At 38.6% G+C, this 18,985-nt stretch overlaps 4 protein-coding genes across 4 annotated transcripts in view; 3 read left to right on the top strand and 1 right to left on the bottom strand.

Annotated features, from left to right (window-relative positions):
- The window catches only part of LOC130553086 (zinc finger protein 268-like), an 85,699-nt gene that overhangs the window by 13,677 nt on the left and 53,037 nt on the right, over positions 1–18,985 (top strand). The gene's annotated exons all lie outside the window — the stretch shown is intronic.
- LOC130552490 (gastrula zinc finger protein XlCGF52.1-like) lies at positions 680–3,105 on the bottom strand. Its single transcript, XM_057330819.1, has 2 exons — positions 3,044–3,105; positions 680–2,102 (listed from the first exon to the last, which is right to left on the bottom strand). Exons 1-2 carry the CDS (start codon positions 3,103–3,105, stop codon positions 1,004–1,006), a joined length of 1,161 nt encoding a protein of 386 aa, XP_057186802.1. The 3' UTR covers positions 680–1,003.
- LOC130552903 (zinc finger protein 501-like) lies at positions 10,053–12,973 on the top strand. The gene is made up of 3 exons (XM_057331583.1): positions 10,053–10,390; positions 10,505–10,853; positions 11,025–12,973. Exons 1-3 carry the CDS (start codon positions 10,232–10,234, stop codon positions 12,053–12,055), a joined length of 1,539 nt encoding a protein of 512 aa, XP_057187566.1. The 5' UTR covers positions 10,053–10,231; the 3' UTR covers positions 12,056–12,973.
- LOC130552918 (gastrula zinc finger protein xLCGF3.1-like) lies at positions 14,187–17,649 on the top strand. Its single transcript, XM_057331606.1, has 2 exons — positions 14,187–14,479; positions 15,525–17,649. The coding sequence occupies exons 1-2, from the start codon at positions 14,362–14,364 to the stop codon at positions 16,451–16,453; spliced, it is 1,047 nt and encodes a 348-aa protein (XP_057187589.1). The 5' UTR covers positions 14,187–14,361; the 3' UTR covers positions 16,454–17,649.

The raw sequence follows: 18,985 nt of genomic DNA, 5'->3' as shown, positions 1-18,985 counted from the left end.
CGCACGGTTTTATAAATCAGAATATTTTTTGGCGTATGCTATTTTTGGTTTTTCGGGCGCACTTACACTTTTAGTAAGGTTCCTACGCAGTTTTATAAATGAGACCCCTGGACATCTGGAAAACATCTGCTGTGTAAAAACATCTGCTAGAGCAGTTTTACATCCACTCTATATCATAAGCATCTTATAGATGTCTATATGTCTGACAGCAGACGTCTCCGAGACGTATTGCAGATGAGCAAACGATGTATTGCAGAAGTAAATTCAGACGTCAAATAGACATAAGCCAGATGTAGTGTGCTATCAGGGTAGAGAATAAGATTTTAAATGAGGGGAATCTCATTGTGAAATAAATGATTTTCACTAACACACATTGCTCATAATCAATCGTACCCTTTTATTCAATAGTTTTTGCCAAGATAACAGCTCGGAGTCTTCACCTTTAATGCAGAACATGTGACAAGAGATCAAAGACAATTCCTTTATACAGAATCACTCCAGACTTGTCACTTCACAGCAACTGATTATAAGTTGTAGATTTTCCAAAGACATTTAATCTCTTTTAGTCCAAATGTTCAAACTAATCGCCCCATATTTGTTTACAAATAAATCACACAACAGTTCATTTTCAATTTCAGAGATTAGAGAATCCGGAAACGTAAAGGCTGTACAGTGAGAGGAAGGTCTTCAATCGTTTATTTCAGATCATCATTATTCAGATATGTGAACAAAGCTCATTCATACAAAATACTGTTAAAATGCTCCTGAATAATAATGCTTACTATGAACATATCTGCTGCACATGTAAATCATTAACTACAAACTGACATATGAAAAGAAGTTACTAATTAAATACAGATTCATTTCCATTTATAAATGACTGATGGTGATTATGCAACGATTTAAACTGATTAAACCTTTCACAGGAATCCTAGAAAAACTGTACGATTAAACAAAATTATTCCAAGATTATAGACGCTGTTGACAAAAATGTTAAATGATGCTACGATGAGTCCAGTGCAGTTTGTTCTTCAGCATGTTTCTTCTGATGAGTCTTAAAAGTTCTAAAGTGAGTGAATCTCTCTCCACAGATGGAGCAGTGATAAGGTTTCTCTCCAGTGTGAACTCTCTCATGGAGTTTCAGGACATCTGGTCGAGCAAAAGTCTTGTCACACTGAGAACATTTATAAAGTCTTTCACCAGAATGAATTCTCTGGTGTCTTATTAAAACGTATTTGTGACTGAAGCTTCTCCCACAAACATTACAGTGATGAGGTCTTTCTCCAGTGTGAACTCTCTGGTGTTGTACTAGAGTGTCAAATCGACTGAAACTCTTCCCACAAAGTCTGCAGTGATGAGGTTTCTCTCCAGTGTGAATTTTCAGATGAACTTTAAAAGTACTATGATCAGTAAAGCTCTTTCCACAGTCAGAGCAGATGTAAGGTTTCTCTCCAGTGTGAACTCTCTGATGAGTTACCAGATGAGATTTCTGACGGAAGCGTTTATCACAGTGTGAACACTGATAGGGTTTCTCCTCAGTGTGTGATATTTGATGTGACTTTAAAGAATCTGAACTCTTAAAGGTTTTTCCACATTCACTGCACTGATACGGTCTCTCACTGGTGTGGACACGCATGTGATTATTTAAATGGGATTTGTGGTTGAATCTCCAATCACAGTGAGGACACGCGTACGGTTTTTCTCCCGTGTGAATTCTCTGATGAGTAACAAGATTTCCTTTGGTTCTGAAATATTTGTCACATTCACTGCAGTGGAAAGGTTTTTCTCCAGTGTGTGTCCTCAAGTGAGCGTTCAGACTAGAAGACGAGAAAAAGTTCTTCCCACACTGCTGACAGTGAAAGAGTTTCTTGTCTCTGTGCTCTTGTGAATGAAGTTTCTTCTCTTGTAAGGTAGGAAAGCTGATGTCACATCTGGTGCAGGTGAAGAGTTTCTGTTCTGTGTGTTTTCTCTCATGTGTCTCTAAACGTCTCTGTGAACTGAATGTCTTTCCACAGGTGATGCAGGAAAGAGTTTGTGCTGTCAGTCGCTGTTTTGATGTAGAGGCCGTTTCTCCATCACAACATGAATCACCGCTCTCATCTGAAACAAACACAACAGCCACACACACACAACACTCTGTTTAAAACACTCAAGAGAGAAAATCAGAGTGATGTGAACACGCAGCGCTTGATGTTTGACTTTCTTTCTTTCTTTAGTGGGTTTATCGGCGGACTGAAGAGCTGCAGAGCGACTCCTGCTGGACTGGAGACACAACACACTCGACACTAGATCAGACGATCATTTCTTAATTGCTCCTCCTCATAAACTCATTTTATGGCTGTGAAATCTTAAAATTGTCGCAAACGTGCATATTGCAATAATTGCGATAACTGACTGATTGGATGTTTGAAGTCAAGAGAAGGTCTGATTGTATTATTGGATGGTACTCTTGATGATTTGAGTTGCGTGGGAGTTTAGCAATGGGTTCAGTTTTTCTCATACTATAGTTTGATGTCTTTTGGTCTTACAGTATTTGGAGATGTTTTTACAGATCAATAACATTAGTTTAATGACAAAGACGTCAAGAATCAGTGTATGAATCTCAACAATGGTGAGAATCAACAAAATAATCAAAACAGCGACTGACAGCACAAACTCTTTCCTGCATCACCTGTGGAAAGACATTCAGTTCACAGAGACGTTTAGAGACACATGAGAGAAAACACACAGAACAGAAACTCTTCACCTGCACCAGATGTGACATCAGCTTTTCTACCTTACAAGAGAAGAAACTTCATTCAAGCCTTCCATCAACTGAAATGATACAATCATGGAAAGTCTAGCATTTTTTCATGCTCTGAAATGGCACCAAATAAAAGGAATGACCCTTATAGGGTCTCACATTAGTGAATTCTCTGGTGCTTCACAAAAGTGGCATGTTGAGTGAAACTCTTTCCACAAACACTGCAGTCATAAGGCTTCTCTCCAGTGTGAATTCTCAGATGACCTCTAAAAGTACTTGGATCAGTAAAGCTCTTTCCACAGTGAGAGCAGAGGTAAGGTTTTCTCCAGTGTGAATTCTCTGCCCCGATAGCACACGTACATCTTGCAGACATCTATACTCTCACGTACCTTCCCTGGATCGGTTCCACATTTATGGAATGATCTGCCCGCTGCTACAAGATCAGCAGATTCTGTAGCCATCTTTAAAGCGGCAACGAGTAACTTTTTGACCTTAAAATAATGTCTCTAAAATTATTTGAGTGGTAGGACAACTTTTAACTGGACGAATTTTACTGCCGTTACTACCTGAGCAGCCTCCTATCGGCTGAAATTGCACTTGTAACTTTGGTGTTCAGGGCCGGTACAAGCCCTGCCTATCCCCTGCTTTACAGCATACGTCACATTTTACTCGTAGCCTGGGAGAAGTTAGCCAACAGCAGAGCTAACAGTAAGACGAAACTATCCAAAACATCACCATGGCAGAGCCAGCCAAAAAACCAAAGAGGGTTTTGTTGGAGGAAGCAAAGAAAAGAAAGCGAGAGAGTGATCGGACACGAGGCCGGTCACAAATCAATATCGGACAGGCTTACACTCGGTGGCGCGAGCATCATGAGGCAACGGGTTGCAAAACGGATGCAGACCTAGCGGTCCGGCTCCTGGACTTGTAAGTGTTATTTGTACATTTTTTGTTACTGTCCTGTACTTTTGAACGTATTTGTGATTAGTCTGTGTCATTGGCGCACCACCGGTTCACACTTTATAAGCGTAAGGTAGCTGAGAGATAATATATGGTTGCCGGTGTCGATAGCTAGCATGTTGTCGTGTCTCGTCATGAATGTGTGTTGTGCTTGTAAATAAAGACTAAACAACCACACTTAAGGTGTTGTGGTAAAAAGTAGCAGATTATTTTGTTCAGACCAGTAAACCACGTGAATGTTGAACAGTTCAGTCGTTGATTAGGCTAATGTTGTCGTTATATATATATGTATATATATACATATATATAACAGAAAGGAGAAAGGAGGTTGCTCAGCTGGCTGCAGAAAGGAGGCCTACAGAAAGGAGGTTGCTCAGCTGGCTGCCTGGTGTAGTCAAAACAACCTAGAGCTGAATGCATTCAAGACAGTGGAGATGATACTGGATTTCAGAAGGAACCCTCCATCACTTCCTCCCCTCACCATCCTGGACAGCACTGTGGATACTGTGGAGTCATTCAGGTTCCTGGGCTCCACCATCTCTCAGGACCTGAAGTGGGAGTCCCATATAGACTCCATTGTAAAGAAGGCCCAGCAGAGGTTATACTTCCTCCGTCAATTGAGGAAGTTCAACCTACCACAGGAGCTACTGACCCAGTTCTACTCAGTGGTCATCGAATCTGTTCTGTGCACTTCAATTACTGTTTGGTATGGCTCGGCCCCCAAATCAGACCTACGAAGACTACAACGGACAGTTCGTAGTGCTGAGAAAATTATTGGTGCTCCTCTGCCCACACTTCAGGACCTGTACGATTCCAGAGTGAAAAACAGGGCAAGAAAAATCATCATTGACTCCACACACCCAGCACACAAACTCTTTGATCTGCTGCCCTCTGGCCGGCGCTTTAGAGCACCAAACACCAGGACTTCCAGACACAGAAGCAGCTTCTTCCCCCAGGCAATCTCCCTCCTAAACAGATAACTGCTCCTTAAGAGCAATATTCCACTTCCACTACTCCTATAGTGTGCACTATAGTGCCTTATTATATCTACATCTTATGTATACATGTATATAACACTACCTCTACTTACTAAATTATCCATTTGCACAAGTGTACATACAATCTGTTAATATGTTTATTCTACTATATACTACCCGGTACAATGTCTCTTATATGTTATTATCCCCCATTTTCTGTAAAATAGTCTTTATTTTATATATGCACAATTTAGAATCTTTTAGACTGTAAATCGTATTATATTGTATTGTCATTGTGTTGAATGTCTGTACTAGAAGCTTCCAACACCAAAGAAAATTCCTTGTGTGTGCAAGCACACTTGGCAATAAAGCTCTTCTGATTCTGATGTACATGCTACGCGCTGTTTTCATACCGAGTTGACTAGTTATTATAATATTACACAAAACACAACGCCTGGTCACGATTGTGTTTAGTGACTTCCGATATAATAACAAAAGAAAAGTACTATAGGTTACAAAACACATTCAAGTCCATGCGTTGTGTTTCGGGTAAATACAAATGTTCCATGTAGCTAGCACGCTCTGTGCTAACTTCTAACAATACGCCCTTTTCACAATGACGTCACTTCACTTCCGCCTTTTTGCAAAGCAGTGTATCATAACATCCGTCTTGCAACAAACAAGAAGAAGAAGAACTTCCGTTTTCCCGTCGCGCTGGAATTTAACAACAGTGAGAAAAAAAACTGACAGAACACGTATTCAAGTACTTATCCTAGCACCTTCACTAACACAAAAAGAAAAGAAAACAAAACACTTACCTTCATAATCAAACAGGTACTGTTCAACGAAGAATTTGTATGTTTTCTCTAGCTTTGATCTTGTCGTTAGCGAAAATGTGTCTGCAAGACGTTGTACATCATCTAGACGTATTTGTGGCAGATGTGCAAGCCACTTGGTAAACTCCATTCTGAGGCGCTAGCGGAAGTAACTTCTTCTTCTTGAGTTTTACTGGCGGTTGGCAAATCAGCTTATAGGTGTATTACCGCCACCTTATGAACTGGAGTGCTGTTACCCCCGAGTCTACTTTGAGGTTGTAGTATAGAAGAACATATGGTAACACGGACTACTTTACCTGATCGGTGGACATAGTTTGAACGACGTATCTGAGTCCGTCGGCTTAGTAAACAAACACACGTGTATTGAGCTGCCAGCGGGAAATCTTAGCGACAGTTTTTACGACACTGCATACAGACAATTCCGCTAAACAACCACGTGGGGCAACAGTAAGCAAAAGTTACTCGTTGCAACTTTAAGAACCGTCTGAAAACACATCTCTTCCGTCAGCACCTGACTGATCAGTTCTGACTTCTATCTCTTTCCTACGCTTTCAAAAAAGAAACTTAGCTCTGTACACAGTGGGAGGCTACATGAGACCAGTTTTTTAATGCACTCATGCGTTTTGTTGTCCTTATGTTGTTCCAATTGCTTCCATTGTTTCCCTCATCTGTAAGTTGCTTTGGATAAAAGCGTCTGCTAAATGACTAAATGTCAATGTGAATGTAAATGCAGATTGTAGACATAGTAACGGGGTGGAACATGCCCAGATTTGGTCATACTGTAGGGTTGGGGCCGGAAAAAGTCCCCAGGATTCATAAACACTACCAGACATCAAAAACAGCTGTGCAGGGTGCTTTTCTGAATCTCATACAAATGTCCTTAAAACGAAGAGCAATACATAGTGAATAATGATCAAAAACATAAAGACATATCATGAAATACCTCCATAAAGGTTGTAAAAATAAATCTGCATCATTAATCCTTTTGATCTTTTATTAAAAAAAAAAAAAATCTAACCTTTCATGACTGCGATAGCACACACATCTGGCTTACGTCTATTTGACGTCTGCAAGACATAGTTTTCTCATCTGTGATACGTCTCGGGAGATGTCTGTACGTCTGCTGAAGATAACCGTTGCGTACGCACAAAACATGCCCTGAAAGAGGCGTACGCCACTTCCCACGCAAAAGATGGGATTTATAAAAACAAACTTGACGGAAAGACATTCTGGAGACAAGGGGCGACACCGATGGTGAGTTAGTGAACTTAGATTGCAGACACTAAGATAAAAACGATTATAAGCATTAATGCCTCACACGCATTTAATTTGACCTCGTATCCGTTAAAGATCCACATTATCACGAAGATTAAATCTGCAGAGTTATTTGTGCTTGTATTGAACGATAATTGTTTCAGGCACCTTCTTGTAAAATACAAAACTCAAATCTTAAATAAAAATTCAATCTAAATATTTAATCACCGCTGTCTCACCATCACACAATGAGCGCATCATGAGGAGATGATCTAACTGAATAGGGACAGCATCAAATATGATAACTGCAGAACACATTGTAAATAAATACTAAATTTTCCTTAAATACTGTGCATGATCATCGAATGTCAAAGTCTGGAAATTCAGCCATTAAGCTCTCGCACAATCGTTTCTCTAAATGTCCTCGTTATCAGTCCTAACTATATTCATAACAAAACCGGGATGAAGAAACATTCGTCTTTAACAATTATGTCTTCAAATGTTATCTCATGTGAAGGACGCCACTAATGAATGAGGTGATTTTAACGAGGTGTTAATGATCAGTCTAAATGCTGTAAACATATAAATGCTGCAGAGACCTTCTCTGGCTTTAATATAATAATCATTATAATTATAACAATTATTAATATGGAAATCTCAGTGAATCTCATGTGTGGCCATTTGTGATGTCGTTATGGAGATAAAGGATGGGATCGGTTCATATTAGTTTTTTCTACGGCATCTGATAGCGGTTTGACAGAAAGGTATACGCCATAATGGCGGTGACGTCAGCTTCACAAGCGGATTGGATCAGGCTTATTATATACGAATCAGCATTCTGAGCGCTTTGCATTGACTATTTATGGTAAAAATGGGCGTGTAACAGGGCGGATATGAGTCTGATTCACGACGCAACTTGCAGGTATTCGTGTTTATAAAGGGAAAATTGCGTGCAGGTGTGCGTGCAGTGTGACAGAACACATGTTGAGTGGTCTGGTGTTCAGGATCTGCTGTTCTCCAGCGTTACAGACAGAATCCAGAGACTCTGTGGAGGTTTGATCAGTAGATTCATCCTGATTCAAGGTGTGATTACTGTCACACACAGTGTCCTGAGCGTCTGTGGGGTTTGACTCGACCTTTACCACAATCTGACAAACACACAACACATCATCAGCACTGGAGCTTTATATAGAATATATGTGTGATGTCTCACTTTGGTTTAGTTTGACATGAATGACAGTATAAAAGCAGTAAATGATGTTGAATGTGTCCAAACCTCAGTGTTGAGTTCATCTCCTCTTGTCCTCAGCTTTTCCTCCAGTAACGCCACCTCTTTCTTCAGCTGACAGATTTCTGTGATGAAATCATCAATATCCAGCATGGACAGATCAGTTCCCACTGATTTACAGCACATCTGTGACGTCATCTGAACACAAAAACGACAAACTCAAAACACTGTTTTATTATGATTATAAATGACAGCGGCTAAACTGCACATAACTGGTCCTTCTGTAACTTTGGTTCTCTACCATAATATTAAAACTCTTCGTTTTTTTAGTAGTTTCATTTGTTGTGGCGGCACTGAGCAGTATTATCAGATCATAGATCTGATCAACAGTTTCATTACACACATCGGCCACTGAATCACACGTCAGATTTAAACACGATATTCTCACATTTCTTCTCGTTTGTTCTGAAACTGTGAATGACTCAAAGCGTCCAACACAAAACAGCAAGAAAACGTTGCATCCACCGTAAATAAAGCACTAAAAATAGAAAATCTAAGACATGTAAACACGTAGCGCTTGATGTTCTTCTTCTTCTTCTTTTTAGTGGCGGTGGCAACTTACTATTTAGGTGCATTGCCGCCACCTATCGTACTGGGGTGTATGGGGTGTAAGATTCGCATTCCTCAGGTAATAAAAAACTATTATTATTATTATTATATTATATTAATTAGTCTTGTCGCTTTCAAAAAACGAAACAAATAGCGCTTGATGTTTGACTTTCTTTCTTTCTTTAGTGGGTTTATCGGCGAACTGAAGAGCTGCAGAGCGACTGCTGCTGGACTGGAGACACAATGATTATTTCATAACATTGTGATAAATTTCATAACTGTACCCAGCTAACACAGTAGGCGTTCTTTTCCTATTGGAATCTTATAAAAGTTCCAGATGTGGACACTTCTTCAAATAACGTCGTTAATAAATCTCATAGAAACGCGCACTGGTCTCCTGTATAATTTTTTATATATATATATATATATTTTATATTATATTATATGGGGGAAAATGGACACGGTAAAATGTGTTATAATGTCAAGATCAATCTTAAGAATAAGACATTTCATTGCTTAACATTTTAATCTTGATTTAAGTGTGAAAATACAACAAATAGTGTATTTATATATACTAATGCGGCGGGCGTCTCGTCTCTTTTTCCAATAGCAATGCCCGGAGCCGTTGAAAAAACACAGTTACGACACTCGCAAAGACGTCCGTTGGAAGAATGGAATGCGGAAGTAAGTCGTGTCATGGAGTGACCAATAGTTCAAACACTGCACTGAAGCACATTCATTTCAATGTGTCCCAAATTCATTTGCTGTACACTTGGTGAAATAACTGCATGTTTTAACATTTTAACGAGTTGGGGAACATATCTTACATTCATAGATCTTATATTCCTATTACTCCTCAGACACAAATGCTGCTATAAATGTAGTCAACGCAGTGTACACAAAGTGCTAATATATTTAGCTAAATTAATGCAAATATAGCTGCTGTTGTCTGTCCCGCTAAAATCCATTCAAATAGGTTGACAACGCGGATTTCTTTGGAACTATTGAGCGCTCCATGAACCACGTGACCACACGGAGGCAATATCGAGTGATAATACAAAAAATATGATCCTAAATGTATTACATTTTTATTTATCTGTCATTTAAAAATCGTTAAATTCTCCATAGTGTATTTAAGTCATTGGTTGTTACTTAAAGACGTAAAAATATCTTGTGCAGTTTTATTAGATTGTAAACTGTGTTATTGTGATATACAAGTTTTAATAGAATGACAGAATAATTAAAAATAACAGAAAAATAATGTGTGAGATGATGAGTTTAATTTGTTTTAATAATGTTTACAACGTGCCAGATCGTTGGGAAGTATAGTCTCTGTGCTATTTCTATTGAAATAAAACATTGCCTGTACAGAACTTTATAAAGTTTAAAAATCATTCAGTTACATATGCCATAATTTTGGAGCAATATGAAATGATCGTCGTGAATCTAGTGTCGAGTGTGTTGTGTCTCCAGTCCAGCAGGAGTCGCTCTGCAGCTCTTCAGTCCGCCGATAAACCCACTAAAGAAAGAAAGAAAGTCAAACATCAAGCGCTGCGTGTTCACATCACTCTGATTTTCTCTCTTGAGTGTTTTAAACAGAGTGTTGTGTGTGTGTGTTTGTGTTGAGATGTTGAGGATGACGTCACAGATGTGCTGTAAATCAGTGGGAACTGATCTGTCCATGCTGGATATTGATGATTTCATCACAGAAATCTGTCAGCTGAAGAAAGAGGTGGCGTTACTGGAGGAAAAGCTGAGGACAAGAGGAGATGAACTCAACACTGAGGTTTGGACACATTCAACATCATTTACTGCTTTTAAATGTTTGTATTTTAATACTGTTTTTAATCTCACTGTCATAGTTTATAGCTTTATCTAAATATATTTCCTCTCTGAACAGAAGTCCAGACACACACAGGACTCGGAGCTCAGCCTCACTTTACTCTGTTATACTGACACAAACCCCACAGACGCTCAGGACACTGTGTGTGACAGTAATCACACCTTGAATCAGGATGAATCTACTGATCAAACCTCCACAGAGTCTCTGGATTCTGTCTGTAACGCTGGAGAACAGCAGATCCTGAACACCAGACCACTCAACATGTGTTCTGTCACACTGGTGGACTGCAGGAAACTGATGGAGATGGAAACACAAACACCAGCAGAAGAAGAAGAAGAAGAAGAAGATCACACTGATGAAGATGAGAATCATGACGATGATGATGATGATGATTTCATCCCTTCAGGTATGTTTCCTCTATTGTTTTTTCACATTATTTCACTGTCATGTCAGTTACTGTTTCATAAAAGGTGTGTTTATGTCTCAAACGCACTAAAACATTTCTCATTCTCAGTGGACACTGATGTAGTTTCAGATGTGCTGGAGGTTCTTGTTAACGCTGTTGTGTTTGTTTCAGATGAGAGCGGTGATTCATGTTGTGATGGAGAAACGGCCTCTACATCAAAACAGCGACTGACAGCACAAACTCTTTCCTGCATCACCTGTGGAAAGACATTCAGTTCACAGAGACGTTTAGAGACACATGAGAGAAAACACACAGAACAGAAACTCTTCACCTGCACCAGATGTGACATCAGCTTTCCTACCTTACAAGAGAAGAAACTTCACTCACAAGAGCACAGACACCAGAAACACTTTGAGAAGAAGAAACAGTTTCACTGTCAGCAGTGTGGGAAGAGGTTTTTTACAACTTCTTCTAATATGGGAGCTCACATGAGGACACACACTGGAGAAAAACCTTTCCACTGCAGTCAATGTGACAAATATTTCAGCAGCAAACAATATCTTTTTACTCATAAGAGAATTCACACGGGAGAAAAACCCCATAAGTGTCCTCACTGTGACAAGAGATTTACTGATGTATCTGGTCTGAAGACCCATGTGCTCGTGCACAGTGATGAGAAAAGGTTTCAGTGCAGTGAATGTGGAAAAAGTTTTAAGCAGCCAATTGCTCTCACAATACACCAAAGAACTCACTCTGAGAAACTCTATCAGTGTTCACACTGTGATAAACGTTTCAGTCAGAAACCTCATCTGATAACTCATGAGAGAATTCACACTGGAGAGAAACCTTACCTCTGCTCTCACTGTGGAAAGAGATTTTCTGATCCATCTCATTTCAGAGAACATCAGAGAGTTCACACTGGAGAGAAACCTTATGACTGCAGTGTTTGTGGGAAGAGTTTCACTCAACATGGTAACTTACTAAAGCACCAGAGAATTCATACAGGTGAAAGGCCCTTCAAATGTTCTCAGTGTGACAAAACGTTTGCTCGATCAGATGTCCTAAAAACCCATGAGAGAGTTCACACTGGAGAGAAACCTTATCACTGCTCCATCTGTGGAGAGAGATTCACTTATTTAGGAGGTTTTCAGACTCATCAGAAGAAACATGCTGAAGAACAAACTGCACTGGAGTCATCGTAGTGTCTCAATCTGTTAAAAACAGTCAAAGTCTGAGTGCTCGTTCTGCCGGTGTTGGGGTCAATATCACTTTAAAAGGGACAGATCACCCAAAAATCTATAATCTCTCTCATGTGGTTGTAAATCTGTATGTGAGTCTTTCTTCTATGGAAAACAAAAGAAGATATTTTGAGAAATGCCTCAGTGGTTTTGTGTTCATACAAGGGAAGTCAATGGGGTTTAGTGTTGTATGGTTGTCAACATTCTTCAAATTATCTTCATTTTTTTTCTGCAGAAGATAGAAACTCATACAGGTTTAGAAAGTGGATTGGTTTCGGGCCTGATCATTAATCTGGTTTAATAAAGATCTCAGTTTCATGTGGTTAGTTTAGATAGCTTAGCCTGTATCTCCACCACGCTGGATCAATAAAAGCCATAATGTTTAAGTGAAAGCATAAGAATCATGTGATTTCAACATCGTTTTTCAATACAGTCAAAGCGTTTGTGTCTACTGTACACGCATGAATGCTATACGGATTTTGATTAATCCAAACTCAATCTGCAAAACATGCGGTTAACTAACGTTTATCTGTGAAGTACTTGAGAAGACAGGCTGTGTTTGGAAAAAAAGTGTCCTTAAAGATAGTATGTTGTGCAGTTTTTATTATTTACTTAGTAGTACATCCATAAAAAATATGTCCTAATGGCAGTCCTGCCAATCTGAAGATGTGTTGATATTCAGCGGTATACAGCTCATGTGGATTGTGTTATACTCCTGCCAGTTCCACCATGTATATATGTAATTAAGCTACAGTAGAAGGTTTTTTTAAGGAGTGGGATTCAAAATGGTGTATTAGATTTTTTAGTTGAATGGTTGAATGTTTATAGAATTTGTAGGAAATTAGAAATTTACAAATAAAGTTAAAGCGGTCTTTGAATTGTGTCGTTTTTGACTGTTGTGTAAGGTCTGATATGTGTTCATCTGACATTCATAAATCAGTCCCAGCTAGCACAGGCACGTCTATATGATGTCTGCTTAACATCTTGGAAAGAGCAGTTTTACATTCTAAATCATAAACATCTTAACATAAACATTTGACAGCAGACGTCTTGCAGATGTAAATGCAGACATCAAATAGATGTACGCCAGATGTTTGTGTGTGATCAGGGGTTAACGTTACAGGTCTATGTGTAATATATTCCCAGCCCTGATAGCACATACATCTGGGAGACGTCTATCTGATGTCTGCATTTACATCTGCAATACGTATTTATTTGATTGTTTGATCATTTGCAATACGTCTCTGAGTGTCTGCTGTCAGATGTCAGCAAGATGTTTATAATTTACTGTAGAATGGATGTAAAACTGCTCTTCCTAAGATGTTTATCAGATGCACAACAGATGTTTTCGTGATGTTAGCAGACATCTTACAGACATACATGTGCTATCTGGGTAATACTGTATATGCATTTACATCTGCAAGATGTATTTTTTGATGGTTTGCTTTTTCTGCAATACATCTGTGAGACATTTAATGTTAGATCTAATATACATGTCTGTAAGATGTTTATGATTTAAAAGGTACATAAAACTGCTTTTTAAAGACATTTATCAGATGTTTCTCCGGCTCTCCAGATCTTAAGCAGACGTCTTACAAATGCAACCTGTGCTATCTGGGATGGACACAAAGGACAACAATGTGTGTGTGTTGAAATAGAATTCTGTTAATTGCTGTAGTGGTGTTTTCAGGTCGGGTCAAGTACAGGACAAGTATTCATTCTGATTCAAACATTGTATCTGTCAAAAACTGACATTCGGTGGCTGTTGGATTTAGAATAAACAAAATTTGTTTTTTTGCCATTTATTCAGGTTAAAGTAGAAATTATAGTATTTAAAATAGTTACAATTAGTCTTCAGTACTGCTCAAAAACTGAACTTATTCTGCACACAAAACTAATTTTGACCAAGAGAGCCGGGACCGCCGCAACACTGAACTCTAAACTCAACCGTCGCTTAACGTTTAAACTGATATTCTTGCTATTGTATTAAATAAACCTGCAAAATGAGCGTCATGAATCTTGTTAACCGTGTTGTGTCGCCTCCAGTCCAGCAGGAGTCGCTCTGCAGCTCTTCAGTCCGCCGATAAACCCACTAAAGAAAGAAAGAAAGTCAAACATCAAGCGCTGCGTGATTATCACGCGTTGGCGAAACGCAAGTAAACGAAACTTTAAATCATTCTCGGTTTTGGGAGAAACAAAGACACGAGCAGAAATGTGGGAACATCGCGTTTAGTTCCTAACATGTTGAGGAGAACACCAGACCACTGAAGATGTGTTCTGTCACACTGATGGACTGCGGGAAACTGATGGAGACGAGAAAGCAAACCACAGCAGAAGAAGAAGAAGATCACACTGATGAAGAAGAAGATGATGATGTCATCGCTTCAGGTATGTACGTGACCGTTCAAGTGTTACGGGTCACTTGACTGAACTGTTTCTCATGATCATAAACACCGGTACGGTTGAGATTGTTTTAAACATACATGTCTATCATATAAACGAATTTAATTACAAAACAAATGCACGATTTAGGTTAAGTAATAGGAAACAGTCTATATGATCTCAGAATGTTAACTCTGTACGGATGAAGCGAGGGGGGCGTAGATTTAAATGAAGTCTGGTTGCACTTTGGTTGTCAGATTGAACACAGAACAATCGGTGTTAAAACTGTTTACTTCTCTGTGATTTTTGCTTCGTTCTATACTGTGTGCTTTTATATTTGATCATATTTGTCCTAGCTGGTGACTCTTGGAAGTGTTTGCAAGCTCTGTGTCCTTGTACAGTGATTAGTCTAATCAGAATCAGAAGAACCAATCACAAGATTCAGATTTTCCTAAGTAATGACGCAGTTTAGTTGGCATAAATATACTACTCTATTTGGATGTCGGCTCTCTTTGGGAGCGCTGAAGCCCACTTCTGCTGGCAAATCAATTCTTTTCCGTTGACCTTGTCTTCATTCATCATAACTGGTCTACGGGTCTTTACTGTGAATTCCCCTACAGTCGAAATAACCAAATGGTGGGATGATATAATGTTTATACAGACGTCTTTGCTGAAGGCCTATTCTGACCATGTGTCTCTTTAATCCGTGTCGGTCCCTAGATGAATCCTCTTTATCATGTTGAAGTGAAATCTGTTTAGAGCTGGTTGTAATTTCCTCAAACTCCTTCAACACTGTTTGAAAAGCATTTCAAAGTGTGAACTCAATTACAGATTTGGATTGTATTTGATACTAGTTGAATATTACTTTTTTCAATTGATGTTTCAGAATTCGAACAATGATTCTACTTTCTAGATTTTAATAGATGGCAGACTTCACGTTATTTGTTATTTCCACTTTAATGGATGCACTGAAAAACATAGGTCTGCAGATGTTGAAGTTTTGGAGATGCAGATTGTTCAAAACATTATTAACGTTGTGTGTTTGTTTCAGATGAGAGCGGTGATTCATGTTGTGATGGAGAAACGGCCTCTACATCAAAACAGCGACTGACAGCACAAACTCTTTCCTGCATCACCTGTGGAAAGACATTCAGTTCACAGAGACGTTTAGAGACACATGAGAGAAAACACACAGAACAGAAACTCTTCACCTGCACCAGATGTGACATCAGCTTTCCTACCTTACAAGAGAAGAGACGTCACTCACAAGAGCACAGAGACCACAAACACTTTCACTGCGGTGAATGTGGAAACTATTTCAGCACCAAATCAAATCTTGATTCTCATCAGAGAATTCACACTGGAGAAAAGCCACACACGTGTCCTCACTGTGACAAGAGATTCGGCCGTAAAACTCATCTGAAGAGACATGTGCGCATACACACCGATGAGAGACCGTATGAGTGCAGTGATTGTGGAAAAGGCTTCAGGGATTCAGGTTGTCTCAAGTCGCACCAAAAAATACACTCTGAGGAGAAACTCTATCAGTGTTCACACTGTGATAAACGCTTCCGTCACAAATTTCAGCTGAGACCCCATGAGAGAACTCACACTGGAGAGAAACCTTACCTCTGCTCTCACTGTGGAAAGAGCTTTTCCACGCCCAGTTCTATTAGCGTTCATCAAGCAGTTCACACTGGAGAGAAACCTCATCAGTGCAGTGTTTGTGAGAAGAGTTTTAGTCGACTTGACATTCTATTGAATCACCAGAGAACCCATACTGGAGAAAAGCTACACAAATGTTCTCAGTGTGACAGGATATTCGCTCGATTAGATGTCCTGAAACTCCATGAGAGAGTTCACACTGGAGAGAAACCTTATCACTGCTCCATCTGTGGAGAGAGATTCACTCAGTTAGGAAGTCTTCGAGCTCACCAGAAGAAACATGCTGAAGAACAAACTGCACTGGAATCATCATAGCGTCTTTTACTAGTTTTATTTACAGCCTCTTTCACTTTCATTCTTGTTGTCTTAAAATCAGTTTTCTGGGATCTGTGCAAGAAAGGATCAGTCTGAATCATTCAGGGGCGGACATCAATTGTAAGTTAATACATTTCTCATGCGAATGAAACATTATTATTATGCATATTATTATTATTATTATTACTCTTGGCATGGACTAATAGAGAACATTCTAACCAAAGTAGAAAAGGTTGTCGACTTTGAGTCTGTAAATGTGATGATTTTGTAATTGCTCAAACTGTGTGTACATGATTTATATTGACTATCACATTGGCTGTTATACTGTATTATCACTGTATGTCTGGTGTATTTAACCAATAACCGTATACGACTATAATATCATGCAGGAAAATCTCACTGATTTAGAAGCTTCTGACAAGCGTTGAGCCGCCTCTACTACGTGTTCAACAGTGCAGGAACTTGAGAACAATGTGTGCAGTTTTATTATGACTTGCCATAATCTTATTAATGAGTTGGGCTGGGGTTCCCGAAACCTTCATATCACTATGTCATTCTTAAGAATATATCGCTACCACTCTTCAGGTTTAACTTAAGAATGACGTAGCGTTAAGAAGGTTTCGGGAAACCCAGCCTTGATTTGTCTGAATTTAATATTTACGGACTGACGCCGAACGGTCACTTGAAATTGAAATGGTTTATATTTTTACGCTTCAGCAGATGCCGTGTGCTGGTTGTTTAAAATTCCAAACGTAACATTGTAAGAACGTTGTGACAACTTTCACCACAACATGTAGAAACGGCAATGTTCCACATCGGAGGAAGAACAGACTAATGATGATGATTTTATTCCCTCAGGTTCTTCTTCCTTACATTTTTTATTCTTTCGTGACATTTTACTAAGGTGCGAATTTCTAATGTTTCTGTAAAAAGGGTCTTGTGTCACTTGCATCAGTTAAATAATAAATAAATAACTCTATTGCTGACTGATGGAAGTGTTGAGAACTGTTTCAGATGAGTGATGTCTGTAACTAACTGCACGTTTGAGGTCCTGCTACAATATTTCACAAGATTCATTTTGATAATCAGTAAAAATATGTTCAGAATGATATGCAAATATTGTTCTTGGTTTTTTTGTTGTCCACCCTGTGATTATTGTGTCCTCCCTGTTATCCCAGAGTTTTTTAACTGTCCGTTTAATATTTTTAAATACTTCATCATCAGTGTTGCGTGAGTTACTAAGTAATTAGTTACTGTAATATATTTACTTCTCTAAAGTAAGGGATTACTCTTATTTTTTCTGTTATTTCATTATAGTTACTTCTGAAAATAGTATTCCAAAGATTCCAGGATGGTCTACTACTTCCGATAGAAATTCGAAGTGCAGAACGATGCACACTCACCGCGAGTAGGCGGAGTTGTGGCGCTCCACTGCATTAATCAATTATAGAACTGATGCGTCACGAAATTAACAAATGTAAGTATACAGTAAACATTACATACGAAATAATGAATGAATAGTTAGGCTTGTTTGAGACGCACCTCGCCTCGCCTGAAGAGAAGACGAGTTTAAAAGTGAGAAATGTTATAAATCGTATATTAGACAAACTCTCAACCATGTCAAGGCTGTACGAAATAATTTAGACATGTTCTTTGACAAACGAATGCTTAAACTTAGAACCTCCTATTTCAAGTTTACAGTTTATCCCCCCCAAAAAATGCATTTCAAAATTGTATGTGATATTTATCCTTCTGGGGAGTTCCTATGTGTAAATTCTGTAACTAATTTCCAGAAAACAGACCCTATTTTTTCAGAGCATATTTTTCTTTAATTCCTGGACAAAGTGCAATAATTGTGGTTAAATGAGTAAAATGTTGTGAATTATAAAACAAATGTAATATGGAAACTGTGAAAAAGGAGGTCAAGGTTTTTTTTTTATATTAATAACTTACTTTTGTTAGCTAAGAATTTAATTCCCAAATGTATTTTTTCTAATTGTTTGTAGACAATATTTAAAAATGCTGTCAAAGGCAAATAATAAAAAGCTGGAATTTTGTTAGACTTATTCGATAATATAAATAATATTTCTTGTTTTGAATTTATTAACATTGATGGATTGACAATTTAGATTTTTTTTCTTTCTTTTTTTGTTTTTGTTGTTTGGTTTGTATTAACTTTTATTATTTTTTCTCGTCTGTTTTTGAATGCAAACTGTATACCATCTTGTTTTGTAATGTTTTGTTATACTTTAATAAAAAAGCGCTTTTTATAGCAGATGAAATCTATGCAATTGAATTGCCACTGCTTGTACATCAAGGTGGTTATGAGGACTATATATTTCACATAGGTGTGTTTTTTCCACATATACATCTCAAACCTACTTCAGTTAATGGACTTATTAATGGAACACTTAAGAAAAAAGATATCAGCTGACATTCTCGCCCAATGAGCATTTAAGCTGTGTCGTCAGCAAGTTGTTTCCCATCGTGCTTTTCATCAGCGCAGTCGGTGGAGAGCAACTGCGCCCGACT

This window comes from Triplophysa rosa, linkage group LG4 (genome assembly GCF_024868665.1).
Source record: "Triplophysa rosa linkage group LG4, Trosa_1v2, whole genome shotgun sequence".
Classification (NCBI taxonomy): Eukaryota; Metazoa; Chordata; class Actinopteri; order Cypriniformes; family Nemacheilidae; genus Triplophysa; species Triplophysa rosa.
Note: the sequence above shows the minus strand (reverse complement) of the source record. Positions and strands in the feature narration are given on the sequence as shown.

Excerpts from the sequence above, each read along its gene's own strand:
- LOC130552490 (XM_057330819.1), bottom strand. The coding sequence starts at position 3,105 with ATGTACGTGTGCTATCGGGGCAGAGAATTCACACTGGAGAAAACCTTA. Across the intron at positions 2,103-3,043 it reads ACCTTACCTCTGCTCTCACT|AGATGAGAGCGGTGATTCAT; the intron begins GTGGAAAGAGCT and ends TGTGTTTGTTTC.
- LOC130552903 (XM_057331583.1), top strand. The coding sequence starts at position 10,232 with ATGTTGAGGATGACGTCACAGATGTGCTGTAAATCAGTGGGAACTGAT. Across the intron at positions 10,391-10,504 it reads GAGATGAACTCAACACTGAG|AAGTCCAGACACACACAGGA; the intron begins GTTTGGACACAT and ends CTCTCTGAACAG. Across the intron at positions 10,854-11,024 it reads TGATGATTTCATCCCTTCAG|ATGAGAGCGGTGATTCATGT; the intron begins GTATGTTTCCTC and ends TGTTTGTTTCAG.
- LOC130552918 (XM_057331606.1), top strand. The coding sequence starts at position 14,362 with ATGTGTTCTGTCACACTGATGGACTGCGGGAAACTGATGGAGACGAGA. Across the intron at positions 14,480-15,524 it reads TGATGATGTCATCGCTTCAG|ATGAGAGCGGTGATTCATGT; the intron begins GTATGTACGTGA and ends TGTTTGTTTCAG.